We start from the raw sequence: 18,921 nt of genomic DNA on the forward strand, positions 1-18,921 counted from the left end.
AATTTTTAAAAATATCTGTGCTGATTACTTGGAAAATAATATCTCATGAATCCCAGAGTGTCTATTTTAATACTTTATTTTGAAAGAAACATGCCCTGATTCTGAAACACTTTCATACATGTTTATCTTTAAGTGAGTATTTTCCATTACTTTCACATACCACATACTTTAAGCATATTTGTAGGGTCAGGGGCAATAATGAAAGTGATTGTGGATTTGTTTTGCCATGCATTTACCCAATATTTATAAGAACATAAAAATGGCCAAACTGGGTCAAACCAAAGGTCCATCAAGCCCAGTATCCTGTCCTCTGACAGTGGCCAATGCCAGGTGCCACAAAGGGAATGAACAGACAGGTTATCACCAAGTGATCCATGCCCTGTCACCCAATCCCAGCTTCTGGCAAACAGAGGTTAGGGACACCATTCCTGCCCATCCTGGCTAATAGCCATTGATGGACCTATCTTCCATGAATCTATCTAGCTCCTTTTTGAACCCCGTTATAGTATTGGCCTTCATAACACTCTCTGGCAAGGAGTTCCAGAGGTTGGCAGTGCGTTGTTTGAAAAAATACTTTCTTGTGTTTGTTTTAAACCTGCTATCTATTAATTTCACTTGGTGGTCCCTTGTTCTCGTATTATGAATAGGAGTAAATAATGCTTCCTTACTTACTTTCTCTATACCACTCATGATTTTATAGACCTCTATCATATCCCCCCTTAGTTGCCTCTTTTCCAAGCTGAAAAGTCGAAGTCTTATTAATCTCTCCTCATACGGAAGCCGTTCTATACCCATAATCATTTTTGTTGCCCTTTTCTGAACCTTTTCCAATTCCAATATATCTTTTTAGAGACGGGGCAACCACATCTGCACGCATTATTCAAGGTATGGGCATACCATGGATTTATATAGAGGCAATATAATATTTTCTGTCTTGTGATCTATCCTTTTCTTGATGATTCCCAACATTCTGTTTGCTTTTTTGACTGCTGCTGCACATTGAGTGGATGATTGCAGAGAACTATCCATGACTCCAAGATCTCTTTCTTGAGTGGTAACAGCTAATTTAGACCCCATCATTGTATATGTATAGTTGGGATTATGTTTTCCAATGTGCATTACTTTGCATTTATCAACAGTACATTTCATCTGCCATTTTGTTGCCCAGTCACCCAGTTTTGTGAGATTCTTTTGTAGCTCTTTGAAGTCTGCCTGGGACTTAACTATCTTGAGTAGTTTTGTATCATCTGCAAATGTTGCCACTTCACTGTTTACCCCCTTTTCCAGATAGTTTATGAATATGTTAAATAGGACTAGGCCCAGTATAGATCCCTGGGGGACACCACTATTTACCTCTCTCCATTCTGAAAACTGACCATTTATTCCTACTCTTTGTTTCCTATCTTTTAACCAGGTACCAATCCATGAGATGACCTTCCCTGTTATCCTAGGGAAACTTGCTTAAGAGCCTTTGGTGAGGGACCTTGTCAAAGGCTTTCTGAAAATCTAAATACACTATATCCACTGGATCTCCTTTATATATTTATATTTATAAATTATATATTTATTGGATATAACCATCTAAAAATGTTTTAAATTAGTATTACTCTTTGATCTAGATCCAGAGAGTTAGTAATTAAGTCATCTATTTATATTTTCTGCACAGTCTTTGTTATTGAATTTCTTAATATTCTGATGACCTAAATCAGTACTTTTTCAGCAATGCACATTTACTAAGCTCTCCAAGTTTAGGACATTCTGGCTTTTCCTCAGACATCAAATGAAATAATTTTTCGGTTGAACTGGATCTGCAGAATTGTAGGATATGTCTCCATGTACAACTTAGGCTATGTCTACACTACAGCTTACCTCAGTATAAGTTACGTTTGTAGCTCAGAGGTATGAATGAACCAACCCCCAGAGCAATATAAGTTATACTGACCTAAGCGCTGATGTGGACAGTGCTGTGTCAATGGGAGAGCTCCTCCCACTGACATAGCTACTGCAGTTTGCAGTGGCAGGAGTAATTAAGTCAATGGGAGAGCTCGCTCTTGTAGGGTTACAGTGTCTGCACTAGCAGCATTACAACTGCATCAATGCAGCTGCACTGTTGTAAATTCTGTAGAGTAGCCATAGCCTTTGTAGCTACTCATGCTTCTGTAGAAGTATTTGAGAAAAGTGTGTTCTTTCATTTTGAATACCAATGAGGAAATCAGCTTACACCTTGCTGTCTTTCCTGACCTGGCTAGGAAAGAGCTTTTAAATTAGTCTTCTTTTTCCTCTTGATATTTCTATCTACTAGGTGCTCATTTTAGCTGTTATTTGCTTCTGTATATTCTGCTATTTTTTTTGTATTACTGTAGTGCGTAGGAGCCCTGACCTCATTGTGACAGGCACTGCACATGTGCATGCACACACAAAAAATACCAGTCCCTCTCCCAAGTTGCTTACAATCTAAGGATAAGACGAGACAACAGATAGATACAGACAGGCGGGGGAGTACAAGGAAACAATGAGACAGTATTGGTCAGTATTTGACCAATGGACAGTGGTCAAAGCATGCTACCCACCGTGAAGTTTGCTAAAATCTTCATTTTATTTTGAAGGAAATGCTGGGACAATAAAATGATGTGAATAAACTTTTCTTTGACAGTTTCTTTCTTGAGATGATAAACCGTAAGATATGCAAGGGGAGGTTAGAAGGTCTATTAAATGTAACAAACTCACTACTTCATGTCAAAATTATTACCCTATAAAAATCATTAACAGTATTTCTTCACTAACCCTTCCCTGATTCATAAATGCAATTTCTTTTATCTCAATGTTTTATCACATTAATAATAATAGGTGATTATGTTGTGTCAGAGGGTGGCAGTACAGCACAATTCTTAACCATGGTCATAAAAGCATTATGAATATTATCTCTTGGAACATCAGATACCCTTGAAGACAAGGAGAGATTTTAACCTATTTGCAGAAAGCCAATACCAATATATGGCCTGACCTTTAAGCATGTACATACAAAACTAAAAAGAAACAAGCTTTGCACTAGAAGATGTTCTGCTCTTCTTCTCCTCACAATATAAATTATAAAGATTTTTTTTTGTGATTTATGCAAAGTTTGTCCTGCAAAATATTACACTTCATTTGATAAATATGAGATTAGGATTATATTTCACCTCAGTATAAACTCAGATTAACTAGATGAGCATTGAATATATATCTATTCACTAACTCAGATTCATCAAGTAGGTGAGCATTATGCTTAGAGTCACCGTCACTTCTGTGTGCTAGAAACTACACTGGCAGAAGCCAAAGATGGTACACCAACTGGGCGGGGGAGGCTGGCAGGGAAAGATAGTGATTCAGCTGGGGTCTTTAAAGCTTCTTTACCCTATGCCACCACTAGAACCTGGCATTTAACTTCTTTTAATCCTGGACACCTAAAACAAACTACATGGCCTTATTTTTACAACCCTTGTCCACCCATCCTACTATTTCCCATCTGCTGCTGCTGCTGTTACTTTTCATCATGTGTGCGATTTGAATGTAAGCTCTTCAGGGACTGTGTCTTCCTCTACATTTGTACAGTGCCTAGCACATTTTGGGTGTTACTGTAATAATGTGATTGTTTTGTAAGTGTTTTATTTTCATACTACAACTTCCACTAGAAAACTCTAATTGTCTGTTAGATGCACTGGCAGTGATGGATGAACCTCAAAAGTTTAAGCATCCTATAGCATGGATGTTATGCAAGGTTATCTGAACTTCTTTGCTCTGGAATTGGACTGGAAAAATTTCAAGAAACACACAAGAGTTCCTGTGTTTCTTGGTTTACATCACACCAGAAATATCATGAGAAGTTTTCTTTACAGTATTTCTTTTTTCTTCTGATACTAGGCCAGCTCTACTCTACAAAGTTTGTACATCAGTCAAGATGTGAAAAAAACATACTCTCTAGTTGACATAGGTTTGCCAGCCAAACCCCCAGTATAGACGCAGTTATGCCAACAAGGGCACTCTTCTATCAGTATAGCTAATGTTGTCCAGGGAGGAAGTGTTAATATGCTGGCAGAAAAACACCCTCTGTTAGCACTTAACATGGGGTGGATTTGTGTTGGTATAGCAATACCAGTATCACTATATTGGCAAAGCATTTTTAATATAGACAAGGCCTAAGATGCAACTGGGAAGTGCAAAGATGGGTGGATATATTTTTTTATATTCACAGTTTTTTCAAAATTGGAAAAAAATTAAGTTTGAGGTGGTTTGGGTCTTTTTTAATCAATTCAAATCAGTTTGCCCATCTTTCACCTCAAGAAACCTCAGATGAATTCATATGCACACTGTGACACCCTTTTAAATTTGTCAGATAGCATCTCTTGATATTTAATTTATGTTTCTATTTGAGGCATCACCAGTTTGGTCATAAATTTTATTTGGAACTTCATAACAAGTGCACTAGATTTGATAGTATGTTCTTCCATTCCTGAACCACTAATGTGTGCATGCAACATAGAGCCAGGCTGGTAATCTTGACCATGTAGTGGTGTTTTCAACTTCGATGAAGCTCACTCAGCAATGCTGCACCCACCTTGAACCTCTAGTAACATTTATATTTTATGGATAACTTTAAAATCATTTTACAATTATACAGGACTCTTCATCTCAATGGATCACAAGGGCTTTATTAACTATGGTATACAGTATAAATATAGACCCTGCTGAAATCCAGCCATACTGAGAAAGAGAACTGCAGACAGGAAGCAATCTGCATACAACACACTGCACTGCAACAGAGGGAGAGGAGATTTTGGGTTAAGGCCAAAGGGCAAACCCATACTCTTTCAAAAAGTGCCATGAGATTTTTAATGGCCACATAAACAAATAGGATCTTAGTTTTAAGGCCTCACTATAAACCACCATCCTCCCCATTTACCCCGACACTTGCTCTGGATTGATAGCTGGTTTTCTTGTACTCTATATAACTGCCATAGGTTTTCTTGCATCCAACGAAGTAGGTATTCACCCACGAAAGCTCATGCTCCAAAACGTCTGTTAGTCTATAAGGTGCCACAGGATTCTTTGCTGCTTTTATAGGTTTTCTTGTACTCTAGATTTACTGACAAAAATGTTTTCTTTTTCAGAGAGATTGGTACAATCATCAGGTCATTAGGATGCTGCCCAAGTGAGAGCGAATTACATGATATGCTTGCAGAGGTAAGCGGTTTGTCTTTTGTAATTTTTCTTCAATCTTACAATTTACAAAAGTTTTAATCTCTGCATTGCTGTGTGGGAGACCTGAGCTTGTTTCCCAGAGGCTGGAAATGTTATGGAGACAGGTCACTTAGCAAGGGAATCCCTCAGATTGCCCTGAGCAACCCCTAAGGCTGATATGGGAGAAACACTGATGGAATCTTTCCAGGTATGGCTATGCATTGGCTGACAGACTTGGGCTAGCGGGGCTTACACCAGTGCTCTAAAATAGCTGTATAGACAGCGTTTTGAAGTTACAGCTTAAGCTAAAACTCGGGGTCTGAAGCCCACCCACCTCCATAGGTTTCAGAGTCCAAGCTCCAACCCAAGCTGCAGCTTCAAAGCGCTGCCTATGCAGCTATTTTTAAAGTGCAAGCCCCACAACCTCAAGTCAGTCAACCTGGTCTGGGAGACTTGCTCCAAAGTGTTATGTGGAAGTACCTTCTGTCTTCTGCCAAGGATGGTTACTGTGACCCAGTGCCCAGGGGGTGGGGAAGTTCTTTGTCAAGAACCAAGAAAAAATATTCCTTTGCTGATGGAAAAATAAAAAAGTGAGTTCCAAACTGATCAGGTTACACAAACCCCAACTGTATTAACTTCTTGACACAATCAGGCCAAACAGAATGAACAATACCAATTAACTCATGAAATAGTATTGAGGTTGTGACTTTAACCTCAAAAAGCTTCTGAGGGAAGACCTGCCATGTATTCTTCATCTGACCCTCACGATTCCTACATATTTCACGTCTGATGCATTATTTAGTCTATTTCAGTGCGCCCTCCTTTGTTTCAGCAGTTCAACATAACTGGGGGAGCTAAGGATATGATTGTACTCTCAATGGTGATTTTCCCCTTTTTGTGGGTTTGTAATAACTTTAATGTTTGTTTTAATTGGCTTTTAAACATTGTATTGCCTTTTCTGTAATGCTAGGTCACAATTATTTGAACAGTATGAAAGTTAGAGACAATAGGATTACTAAACCAGTTTATCTGATTATGCTGATGCTAAGAATGTCTCAGCACATTGAACTTCTGTACCTTTACCAATATTAAATGGCTCAACCTCCTCATTCCAACCCTTTTTTTCCTGATTCTCTTTGAGTCTTCATCCTTTCTCCCAGCATTGTCTTCTCCTAAAGTTGCTATGCAATCTTTATTCTTAAATATAACATTTAAAGGAGTTTGATTTTTTTCTGAATTAATGCAGTTGTACTAGTATAACTAAGCAGAATTTGGTCCAAATACATTTTGAAACTAAAAATTGCATCCCACAAGTCTAAATTCAGGTTTAAAGGGAGTAATATTCTACAGTCTAGCTATTTACAAAACAGGAGGTTTTGAGTTCTCATGCAATGGTCTGAACAAGCAACTTAGTTCCTTTGCTTTCTGCTGCAGACAACAAAAAACTGAGATAGTTGGAAGCTGCAGCTCGGTATATAACCTGGTGCTGAATGTTCAGTGCCATGAGGTGATGCTTTTGGAGCCCCAACAGACATGGCTTTCTAGAAGGTTCCAGAAACGCCAGTCATATGAGTGTGAATGTCCAAAGCTTTCTCTTGAAGATGCACAGTAACTAGTCAGTAATTTTTTCTTGCTCATTTACTTCATCCTATAAATCCAAGTTCCCACTCCCCTAATTAAGTGCAGGGAGTAGGAAACTTCTACTGGTAAACACCAGTCCAATTTTTTTTTATTTTTTATTTGAACACTTTGATTTTAGATTGTAATTTGTCCGCTCAGTTCCTACTCTACTTTCACTTCCTAGTAGGAAGCTGGGGTCACCACAGTGATGATGCATAGGGTGGAGCCAGAGTTTGGGACACAGCAGCAGAAATAATATTTCCCACCACAGCCTCCTCTTATTCTCTTTGCAGGTGATATTAGGTTGAAATGCCACCTCAGGGGAAGGAAAGATCCCTTGATTTTGGAGGATTTCTTCCCTTGGAAGTAGCCTGAGGTATATATATCAACCACACACATCATGATGCTGGAGTTTGGCTCCCACCCAAAAAGTTTTGCTATCCCTGCCTCTTATCCGTATGCCAACTCCATCTCCCCTAGAGTCTCAAATAGCAGTGGTTTCACTCCCTGGCCCAGCTGACTCCGCTCTTTAGATGAGGAGAAAGTGCAAAGAACCAGCAGAATAGAAAGTTGTCTTGTGTGCTACAGCCTGCCTGCTGTGGTTTTGCTCCCCTTATTAGCAGAGTTCCCCAACTCCTATCTTCAACCAAGAAGTAGAAGACAGTCTGATGAAAGAGAAATTGTGCTCCAAAATATAAATAATACAAAAAAAATAATAATAACCACATGGATTGTTGTTTATTGATAAAAGAAAATCTCCCCACCCTGGTCCAAGATTTACAAAATAGAAGTGGAAGGGGATGGAGGAAAGATGGACACTGACCTGGAACTCTGGAGACCTTGGATCCAAACCTTTTCCACCATAGACTTTGTGTGACTTTGAGCAAATCACTTAGTTTTCCTTCTGTAAAATGGGGAAAATAGTACTTCCCTGTATCACAGCAGGGGTTAGAGTAATAATACTCACAAGACTGTGCAGTGTTCAGATACTATGGTAATGGAGATCACAGAAGAACCTAGAGTAGATAGATGAGTATAATAATGCTTTAAATATTTCACCCCGCAGTAGTTATTACTGTCATAGCCCCCATAAAGAGAGCAAAAAAATACAGGCAAGAAGATGAAATTGTAGTGAAAAAGCAATTTTAAGGTAGGAGTGACTATGAAGGTGGATAAGATGAAGATAAACATCTGAAAAACTTGAAGGACCTAAAGCAAAGCATTTATTTGGCCTCTCATTACCACCTGGCCAGTGTTAGGGAAAGAACCTATTTTCAGTCTTTCTGCATTTTAGAGTAGAGAAAAACCCAAGACACCTCTGGGCCTACAGTGCAAATGAATTGGGGGGTGCTTCCCTCACTTTGAGGTCAGTAGGAGTTGAGGTTGCTCATCACCTCACAGTAGCAGGTCCATTATCAGTGATGAAAGATTTCTTTTACCAGGAAATGCTTCATTGGGATAAAATGCAAACAGTAAACCTACTAAGAGAGACTAATCTAATACTTTATTTTGTAAGTCACATATACATGTTTTTGTTACATTGTGGATTCTGGAGCAGCTATGTTTTTTTCTTCCCAGTCTGAAAATTAGGACCACATTTAGCCCTATGATGAGCAGCTGCAAATCCCATTGGTGGAAATGGCAATTGAGAGTGCTCAGCACCTGAGAGGATCAGGCCTAATGGTTTTGGCTTTTAAACATGATTTATTTGCAGTATGATCTTTATGTGCCCTTTGGGACCTTAGTTAATGTATAATATAAGATGTCTCTGTATAGTTCCTATAAATAGTTACCACATTACTACTTCTGTCTTTTTGGTTTCCTGACCTACAGCCCATTGGAACATAGGTGCTTCATAAAACACCCTTACTACAGTCATTGTCTCAATATTTGTGAAGCATGAAATAGTTCAGTTTATTGACTAACTGTTATGTCATGAGAGGGAAATTAATTTTTGCCATCCATTTTATTGCATCTTTGCAGTGAATTCAGCTTTAAAATAAACAACCCTGTAATGATCAAAGACAGTTTTATTCATGTGTAGAACAGCTTCATTTTCTAGTAAAAGATTCTCTGTTATAAGGCACAGCAGACAGAGGGCAACACTGTAGCTTCAAGACACTGTCTGCACTGAAGGGGTGGGGGATGAAGATGGACTATTCATTGGTGGCTGCTGCTAGAATAGAGAGAGTACACACAGTAGCTGCTGCTACATGCTTTAACTGGGTGCTGCATGTGATGTCCCCTCCTCTGGCCCAACTCCACTGATCATGCAAAAAAGGACCGCAGGAGCCTTCTTGCCCCGTTCTTTCCTGAGGAATTTGGAACCACTGCCTGTGCTAGAGTTCTTCTATTCTTGCCTGGTAAGAGTGCAAGGACTGAGAGTGTGTCTTGTCCCCATATGGGGTTGGTTTAAACCCCATTGCTCTGTGCCTATACAAAGGTGGGCACAATGTAGCCCAGAGTGTTCCTTTTGGGAGTGAAACTTGAAGTCTTCAACACAGGCATGTTCCTGAACAATTAGGAACTCTTTTTGTTCATGCTGTTTGACCCCTATGGAAGTGTAGGAATGCAGTGAGATCCCTGCTAGAAGTCCCTGTAGTCTTTTCTACGGTGTGTAGAAAATCTTTCATTAATATACTTGGTTGGCAAGAAAAGCCTTTTCTTTGGTCATTTCCCCCACCCTTTTGTCTGTTTTAGGCTGCCTTGAATTGAGAGCCTCTGCCACTTTAGCCTCTCCCTTGACAGCACAGTGTGGCTGTAAAATACCTGGAAACAACCATTCAGTCTTTGGGGGAGAGTATACTGTATCTTTAAAAACACTTTGTACGATAACTTAGTATCGGTTACTGAGCATTTTGCACAAATTTCTAACCACTAGAGGACAATATTGAATCGTTCAGAGCTCCCACTGTAGCTTGTCTGGGGCTATAGTCTCTTCCTTTTAATTTTTTTATTTGATCACAAGTATTTCACTCAGATGCTGTGATGATGAGTGAGTTATAAAAAACTTACATAAATTGCTTAGAAAAAGTTAAATTAAAGTGAAAAATCTATTATTGCACACTCTTTGGCACACACTCTTGAGCTACATCTACATTATGAGCTAGAGGGTACAATTCCCCTGCTCACATATACACACCCGGGCTAGCTCTCATCAAGCTAGCAGGGGTATAAATAGTAGTGTAGCTGCAGTAGCATGGGCAGCAGCAGTGGAGGGCACGGCTTAGCCATGCTGAGTACAAACCTGCCTGAAACTGGTGAGTATGTATTTGGCACAGCTAAGACGTGCTTCCACTGCCACTGCTCCATGGTACCACAGCTACACTGCTATTTATACTCACACTAGCTCCATGAGAGCTAGCAAACATTTGAGCAGCAGAATCATACTCCCTAGTTCATAGTGTAAACATGGCCTTAGTTAGATGCTAGATTTTCTGCCTTACGCTCTTGAGAACAAAACCCAGTAATATTCACCTAGCATAATCAATTAACTACTACATATAATGTATCATTACTATTTATTTATTATAGGCTAGATTGAGCCTTTATGCTCAGCCCTGCGTATGGCCTGGGGAATAGCCGTGCCACCTGACAGGGAGCCATGGAAAAGAATTGTGACTCAGAGTCTCCTGTTCCCCTCTTGCTCTACAATGGGCTGACTGAAAGTGCAGCTTACTTCCACCCATGCTCCCCTCTTGCTACATGGGAGTGGAGTGCAATTTACATCTCCTCTATGTCTGGCTGGGTTCTGCCCCTACTCACCCACTTTACTTATGGCCGCTTGGGGATGAGCGAGGTCTTATAGATCCAACCACTTCTTTCCTGCCTGGCAACTTTAGGACTAGTCAAAATCTAACACTGCTATTTTTTAATGCAGAAGCCAACTGGTTCTCTGGTTCTCTTTTTAGTTTTCTAATGTGTTATCTAAGATTTAAATTTACTATCCTTCTGTTTTCATATCAGGTAGAAGAAGAAGAACCTACTGGGTATATTCGTTTGGAAAAATTTCTTCCAATGATGACAAAAGTATTAATGGAAAGAAGGTAATGGAAAAATAGATTTTTTTTCCTGTGTTGTAGCTTGGTTCAGATCCATGGGTGGTTGATTTTGACCAAAGATATCAAGTATGCCTTTATGTAACTGGAAAAAGTAAATATTTTGATTTTTTTAATTCTGATTTTGATAGTGATGAGCATTTTAGTTCAAACTGATTTAATTTAAAAATATGTTTTACAGTCACTAAAACCACAAATAATATCACAGAGTTTATAGTCACTGTGAATTATGATAGTTTGTTGCTTCTCTATTATAGTGTGAATCAAAATAAACTTCCCATTAATCTGATTTTGTGTGTCTCTAAAGAGATTTTATCAAAATAAAGGTCTTTAATCATCAGGTTTTGCAAACATGAGTTTTATTTATGGGTAGACAAAGTGTGTTTCTAATAACATAAATCAGCTTCATATTAATGTATTAACAAAATAACTGCCATGCACAGTAAATGTACATGATTAGCAGTCTAAAAGGTTAACTGCTCTGAAACTAGAAAGCTATATATACACACTAGTCAGAGACATGCAGTGGTCTTTTCAGTTACAGGTGGCCTTGATGTGTTTTCATTTGTCCTTCATTGTAACAGTATTACCTGTAATGAACTTATTTTTATTCTTAAAAAAAGGTGGGAGTGTCTTTACTTAAGTTTTGTGAACCACATTGTTTTATATCCAATGCTGCAAAGTTCTCTTGCATACAAAACTCCAACTGACTTCAGTGACAGGTAGTTCTGCATGATTGGGTTACACTGTTTCCTCTCATATATATTCTTGCAGCACACATAACTTGCAAGCTGCAAGTGTGTTTGTAAGTAAATTTTAATTTCAGTGTTTTCCTTTTTCTTTAGTGTTTAGGATTTATTTGTGTATTGTTTTGTTACTGTTGTGAGGTCCTGCTTCCAAAACTGCATAGCTCTCCAAGTCGTGGCACTAATTGTTCTAATTCAATTATTTCAGATACCGGCCTATTCCAGAAGATGTACTTTTACGTGCCTTTGAGGTCTGTAACCACAATTTTAAAGCATCTAGTTAAGGGGGAAATAGTTACTTGACTCAGTAAGTTTAAAAACCAAAAGGTTTTATTTATTTATTTTCTTTAGGTTTTAGATGCGAATAAATGCGGACATCTTACCAAAGAGGAGTTAGTCAAATATATGACTGAAGAAGGTAAAGATTTTTGCTAATTAACTTATAAAACTTATATTTAATAAAAGAATACTCACTTGAGTAAATGCTGCAGAACAAAACCTTTCAGTTGCAACTTCTCCAGAGAAAGGATGTTATTATCTCTTTTAACTGTTTGTACCATGTCATATATACCTCTGGCACTTGAAAAATAATACAATTTAATAATTACATTAATAATAATCATGAACAGTTCTTTGAGATGGCATCTGCATATTTCCACTTGTGACAGAGATCCTGATACCACTGAGCTTCCAGAACTTTCTAGAAAATCAGTGCCCAGATGAGCACCATTTTGTGGCATCAAATAGTCAAATTTATAAGAGGTTGTATAGTTTCCAACCACTTCATTTCTTTCCTTTCCATGGCTACCCGTAGATATAGGGACCTATGTTCTGTGTATGAGGAGCTACTTTTTTTTAACCAGAGATCTTCTGTTAATATGTTGTTTAGAACTGTAGGTTGTTTAGGTAGTTTCTGTGCCAATGCACATCTTTCTTGCAGGACCATCTCTTTTCTGGTTCAAAGGCATTATGTCCAACCCAAAAGGACCAGATTTAAGCAGTGTATTTTATGCCCTTCCATCTTCCCAGAGTTTGATGCACATATCTGCTGCCTGAAGTGTTTGTATTTGTTGTATGGGTTGTTTGGCATAGCAACTCTTTATGCCTTGTATCAGAGGGGTAGCCGTGTTAGTCTGGATCTGAAAAAACAGCAAAGAATCCTGTGGCACCTTATAGACTAACAGACGTTTTGCAGCATGAGCTTTCGTGGGTGAATACCCACTTCGTCGGATGCAAGCCCTTTATGCCTTGACTTCAAAAAGACAAACATACTTCACTCCTGACTTTCCAAGGCCTTTCCTTGGTTCAGGGCCCTATTCTCAGGCAGGGACACAGTAGTCCCTCATCAGTTCTTAAGCCACCTGCAGGAGGAAAACAGAAGACTTTGGTGCTGTGGTTTGTCCTTTCTCTGGCACCAGCTCAGTGGAACACTATGCTCAATCATTTAGGAGGCCAGCTCTATCATCTAAGTCTCTCAGTGCCAAGACATCCTTACTGCTGTGAACTTGGACAGTGCCTCCTCCCAGACAAGAACCAGATGGTACAGCCAGGGCAATTTCCTCAGTTCTGGAGTCTCTCTTAGCACTGAAGGAGCCTCCAACGTACTGACCTCTCTTTGGATCAGGGTTTTCAGTTGGTTTTGACATTTGTGAAGGTCTAGATTCTGCTCTTCTTTGCCCTCAAGTGTAGGGGCTCAGAGAGGTTCTCTGAACAGAAGGACTCGGTGCCACCACAGAGAGGGAAGAGGAAATATCACAGTGGATCTAGGAATTGTCTGGGTGGATTTGAAATGTTGGTTCCTCTTTCAGGCTCTCCCTCTCTTGGGAGACAGTGATGGTCCATCTGTGCCAATGTGCCTCTGTTTTTCTTCTTCATGGAAGAGAGCCTTCTTCATGGAAGGGAACCAATAGACTAAGATCTACTTCAGATCTGGAGGATGTAACTGACTCTTTTTCAGTGTCTCAGTTCTAGGGCTGCCTGAGTTAGCCTTGATGCTGTTCATGGTGGATTTGAGGCACACAAACATTTCTTGGGATGAGGGAGCAGTGTCTTCTGATAATTCACTTTTCCCTTCAGGCTCCACTAGGAGCTTCTCTCCCACAAGTGTGAATATGTAGACAACACTGTTGAAGAATTACAGTTACTGACAACTCTTTCTGGTAGCATGTGGAGTGATTCAAAGCTCAAGCTCTTACAGCATGTCTGAAAACAGAAGATAGATTCCCTAACAGGACAGTAGTAGAGAAAATACCGCTCCATCTACAACCTAATTTGCCTTTGGTGTTAAGATCAATCTATGACTGAATATGTGGATGTTTATTTACATACATATATATACACACACATATACATACACACACACACATATACATACATATTAAAAGACTGGTAGAATTGGGAATAATATTCTCTTTATTCTATAATGGAAGTTATCAGCCTTATTCAGGGCATTTGTATGTTATTGCTGAAATGTTGGCAGATAAGCATTTTAAAATTCTCAAATAATCACACACAAATAGAACAGTCTATGAATTCAAATTCTCAGATATCTTAATATACAAATTAAAATTAATATTACGGTGATTTTAAATGATAAAGCACCAAAGTTATTCTCGGTTCTAATTTAGAGAATTTAGAAAAATGTGTGATCTGTGAAAAACTTCAGCTCATACTCACAGAACTTTCTATTGTGTCAGAAGTATTGTCTATGGAAAACAAACTCTGATAGTTTTAGATGGGAGAGTTTTAAACATCTCTAGTGTAGCTGTTGTTGAAGGAAGGAGTTTAATGCATACAGTGCATTGCTCACCAGAGGGGCGTTCATCCTGTGCAGGGAGAAGGAATAAAATCATTCCTCCAAAGTACCTGTATCTAGTTGGAAAATGTGTTATGCTAATGTAGGAAAGATCTACGGTTCCTTGGACAATCAGAAGCTAATGTTTTTCAGGAAATCTCCAACCATTTCACTAATTTCAGTGCCACTCTTCCACCAGTGGTAGCAACTGTGGGAGAACAAGTGTAGACAGGGTACAGCCATGATGAAAATGGCTGTGCCCTGTCTACATTAACAGTCCCACTATTACTATCCCAGTTTAGCTGCACTGGTGCTAGTGAAATGGTGGAAGGTTTCCTGGAAGGATGGTGTCCCTAGCCTCTGTTTGCCAAAAGCTGGGAATGGATCACTTGATGATTAACTGTTCTGTTCATTCCCTCTGGGGCACCTGGCATTGGCCACTGTCAGAAGACAGGATACTGGGCTAGATGGACCTTTGGTCTGACCCAGTAGAGCCATTCCTATGTTCCTGAAAAAAGATGCTGCCTATAAGAGAATTCATCCTGATTGACTAGAGCTTTTGTTTTGAAATCACTCCCCATTACAGGGGGAAGTCCTAGAAAAATGATAAACATAAAATAAAGTGGTTTTGTCATGTATCATTATTTTTATCACCCCTGGGCAAACACTTTTCACAAAGTGACCTTTTCCAGACCTCAAGAAGAGCACTGTGAAAATTGAAAGCTTGTCTCTTCCACCAAACAACATTGGTCCAATAAAATATATTATCTCACTCACCTTGTGTCTCATATCCTGGAACCAACACAGCTACAACAATACTGCAAGTAACTGGTGTAAGTGAAAGAATTGGGTCCTGGGTCTGCCTGTCTTCTGTCTGAGTACCAAAAGGATTTCAAGGGAGAGCCCAAACACTAAGTCTATTGGATAAGGTTGAGTAATATATAGTATCAGGACAAACAGTTGACATTTCTGTCCTCTTGCAGGTGAACCTTTTACACAGGAAGAAATGGAGGAGATGCTGTCTGCTGCTGTAGATCCTGAAACAAATACTGTTCGTTACAGAGATTATATTACAATGATGGTAGTAGATGAAAATTAGGGTTATTCTGTAGAACTAATGAACCACTTAGTTACACCAGCGTAAATTTGGAGTTAGTCTGGATATACAGTGGCATCACAGAAATCAGAATCTGACACAGTGTTTGTAATGCCAATAAAATCTTCGTGAAAGCATTTCCTTGGATTTTGTATCTTTGAACACAAGAAACATTTAAGATGTCTGAAAAAGGGTTATTGAAAGAAGTATTGTATAGGAGATGGGAAAGAGGAGAGATGGAAAGCATGGAATTCAGATGTATAAGTGAGACACAAAAGAGGACAAATAAGAAACAAGAAATGATTTTAGAATTACATTTGAAAAAGTGAGGGGGGAAATGGGACTGTTGCAGATCAAGATAGCAAGCAGATCAGCGATGCTCTTAATATGGCTGAAATTTTAAATTTTAAAGGGATACTATCAATATCAACTTTTATATTTAAAATAACATTTCTATTTTAAAATAGCACTTAAAATTGAAAGTATTTTACAACTCTAATTATCAACATTTATTTTTTTTTACTTTTTGTATTTTACTCACCTTACGCAATGAAACTAGTCAGTTCCATTTCGGGTTCTCATTCACCAGTACACAGTATTTTGCCTCAGTTTTAAACAGAGCAGGGAAATCCAAAAAATGCTGCTAATTTAAATGTAAAATAAAATAAATCATTAAAACAGTTCTGTTAATATGGGAATTGACAGAAAAAATGCACCCTTTTTTAACATAAATAATTGAGACCTCACATTTAGGTTAACAGTGTGTCTTTTAAATAACAATTATGCTCAATTTTGAATGGAAAGATAATGGTGAGGAAATCAGAAATCTTTTTGTAACAACAGGGAAATTATGGAAGAACAGTTGAGGAGGCCATTGTGAATAAAGGTTATGCTCTTACAATTTTTTTTACTTTTATCTCAGTTATTTGTTAAGCATCAACAGTAAGCTTGGTTCTGTCTATGATACATATAGAAAGAAAGAAATGGTCCTTGTTCTGGGAAGCTTACAGAATAAGTATTTTTCACTCGTTTCACCTTTCATCTAAAGATCTCAAAGCACTTAGCATACATTAATTGAGCAAAACTCAGAACATTCCTATATTACGCATATAAAACCTTTTTACAGATGGGGAAACTGAGGCAGTGAGCCATGAAATGACTTGACCATCTCACACAGTGTCAGTGGAAAGTTGAGAACAGAACATAGGGTTCTTCTTTGAGTGCTTGTTCATGGTAATTCCAATCAGGTGTGCGCGCACCACATGCACGACTGCCAGAAGATTTTCTCCAGCAGTAGCCATGGGGTCGGCGTGGGCGCCCCTGGAGTCGTGCCTTCATGGCGCTCAATATAGGACCCTGCCGACCCGCCACCCCATCAGTTCCTTCTCTACCGCCTGTGACAGCTAGATGGAGCTCCCCATTGCTCTTGCCTCAGCAAGCACATGTTCTTCACGGTGTTCTTTTTAGTATATATAGTAGTACAGACGCCCACCGACTTACGCAATTGTTCCATTCCAGAAAGCCTTGCGTAACTCAAATTTTGCGTAAGTCGGAAACGTATACCCGTACATTACGCAATAATTTCCGCACCTCGAAAATCCTATTTCTTGCTTATGGAACTTTTTCTGTAAGTGCAATTTTGCGTGAGTCGGCTCTTGCATAACCTGGGGAGCATCTGTAGAATAGTTCTTATTTGTATAGTTAGTGTAAATAGCTTCATAAGTTTCCTTTGTGGGGCTTCTCCCTCAAACATTCCCCTGGTACCGGGGCATGCCTCTGTCCCCGGGATTTAAGGCTTGTACAGACTGTGGCAGGACTATGACCAGAAGTGACCCGCACACTTCATGCGTGAAGTGTCTCAGTGAGGGTCACCGTAGAGAGTGTTGTAAGATCTGCAGAGGGTTCCGCCCTAGGACCCTAAAGGACAGAGATCAGCGCCTCCGGATTTTGCTCATGGAGGCAGCGCTTTGGCCTCAGTCAAAAACTGGTGTGGGGGAGCCAGCCCCAAGCACCGCTTCGTTGGTGCACAGTGCGCTGGCATTTTCGATGCGTTAGCTGGTGCCGAGGAAGGACTCCTCTAGAGACCCTCAGCACCGCCATGGCTCCGCACACAGAACCCTGACCTCTGTGAGGCACTGGTCTCAAACCCTGGTGCCACACAAAAAGAAGAGGTCAGATAGAGACCATTCCCCAACCAGGTCTAAGGACCAGGCGGTCAGTAACCCTCCATCCAGTGCCCAATCACCACGGGTCATGTCAACTCCTGCCCCAGCAGGGGTCCAGTCGAGTCCGGACCCTCATCGCTCACTGGCCTCCCATCAAGAAGACCTGCAGCTCCCCTCCACGCCAGAGGCGTTCGAGGCAGCATTGGGCCTTCTGGCACTTATGGCACCAGCCTCCCCTCCAAGACAGGAGAGGTCACTGGCAGAGGTTCAGGCCCCAGTGCAATCCATGGACAAGCCGGCGATGATGGCTATGTGAGCACCATCCCCGGCGCATCCCCACTGGCACCAGCTGCCCTCATGGAGGAGCCACTCCGGTCCCCCAGTTTGTGGCACCCATCACTGGCACCGAGGGACTCTGTTTCTTCATGGTTGTCCCAATCAGAGACCTCAGAGTTGGAAGCAGAGTCATCATGTTCCAGTAGGAGCAGGAGGTGCTGCTCCCACCGAGACCGCCATCCCTACCTGGCACCATGGCCGGTCCAGTGGCAAGCTCCTCAGTGGCCATTCTGGATGCCCTGGGCCTATCATGAAAGCCAGGGGCAGAGCCACAGTTCCAGATCGGCATCAGTGGTCTTGGCGTCCTTTGGGCCTCTGATCACACTTTTGACACTGGGGATTTCAACAGTGACCCAGCCGACTTGCATACCAGTGTCGATGGTTCTGGCACTGACTGTGGCATCAACAGCTGTGGCTCTGGCTGCTGCTCCGACTGTGGCACCAATGGTCCTTGCTCCTTGGGACACCAGAGGAGCTGAGGGCAGAGAGCAGGCTCCTGTACCGGTCAGTCTCTTGTCCTCCTCCTCCCTGGATGTGGCAGTGGCCTGCACATCAATTGCCTAGCCCTGGAGGACAGCAGGATCTTACAGCAGCTGCTGAGACAGATGGCTCAGAATCTCAATATTAAAACAGAGAAGGTAGTGGAGGAGACTGACCTTATGATGGTCAATATCCTTTCCCTTCCCAGGCCATCCTGTATCACGCTGCTGCTGATCAAAACCATCAGTGAAGCCACTAAGACACTGTGGCAGACCTCGTCCTTGTTGCTGTCCACAATGAAAAGGTCTGAGCGGAGACACTTTGTCCCCTCAAAGGGTACGAACACCTGTATATGCACCCCCTGCTGGACTCCCTAGTAGTGGATATGGCCAACCAGTGTGAGAGCCAG

General features: G+C 40.5%; 1 protein-coding gene across 3 annotated transcripts in view; it reads left to right on the plus strand.

Moving 5' to 3' along the window:
* The window catches only part of EFCAB2 (EF-hand calcium binding domain 2), a 39,921-nt gene extending 24,038 nt beyond the window's left edge, over positions 1 to 15,883 (plus strand). For 2 of the 3 annotated variants that reach the window (XM_045008896.1, XM_045008895.1), the window contains 5 exons: positions 5,148 to 5,220; positions 10,804 to 10,883; positions 11,850 to 11,892; positions 11,993 to 12,059; positions 15,419 to 15,883. In XM_045008896.1, coding sequence (XP_044864831.1) covers positions 5,148 to 5,220; positions 10,804 to 10,883; positions 11,850 to 11,892; positions 11,993 to 12,059; positions 15,419 to 15,534 — 379 coding nt within the window. In that variant the 3' untranslated portion in view covers positions 15,535 to 15,883. The remainder of the gene's footprint in view (positions 1 to 5,147; positions 5,221 to 10,803; positions 10,884 to 11,849; positions 11,893 to 11,992; positions 12,060 to 15,418) is intronic. The other variant, XM_045008894.1, reaches the window with a different exon arrangement.
* Positions 15,884 to 18,921: the final 3,038 nt, after the last annotated feature.

Source organism: Mauremys mutica, chromosome 3 (assembly GCF_020497125.1).
Source record: "Mauremys mutica isolate MM-2020 ecotype Southern chromosome 3, ASM2049712v1, whole genome shotgun sequence".
NCBI lineage: Eukaryota > Metazoa > Chordata > Testudines > Geoemydidae > Mauremys > Mauremys mutica.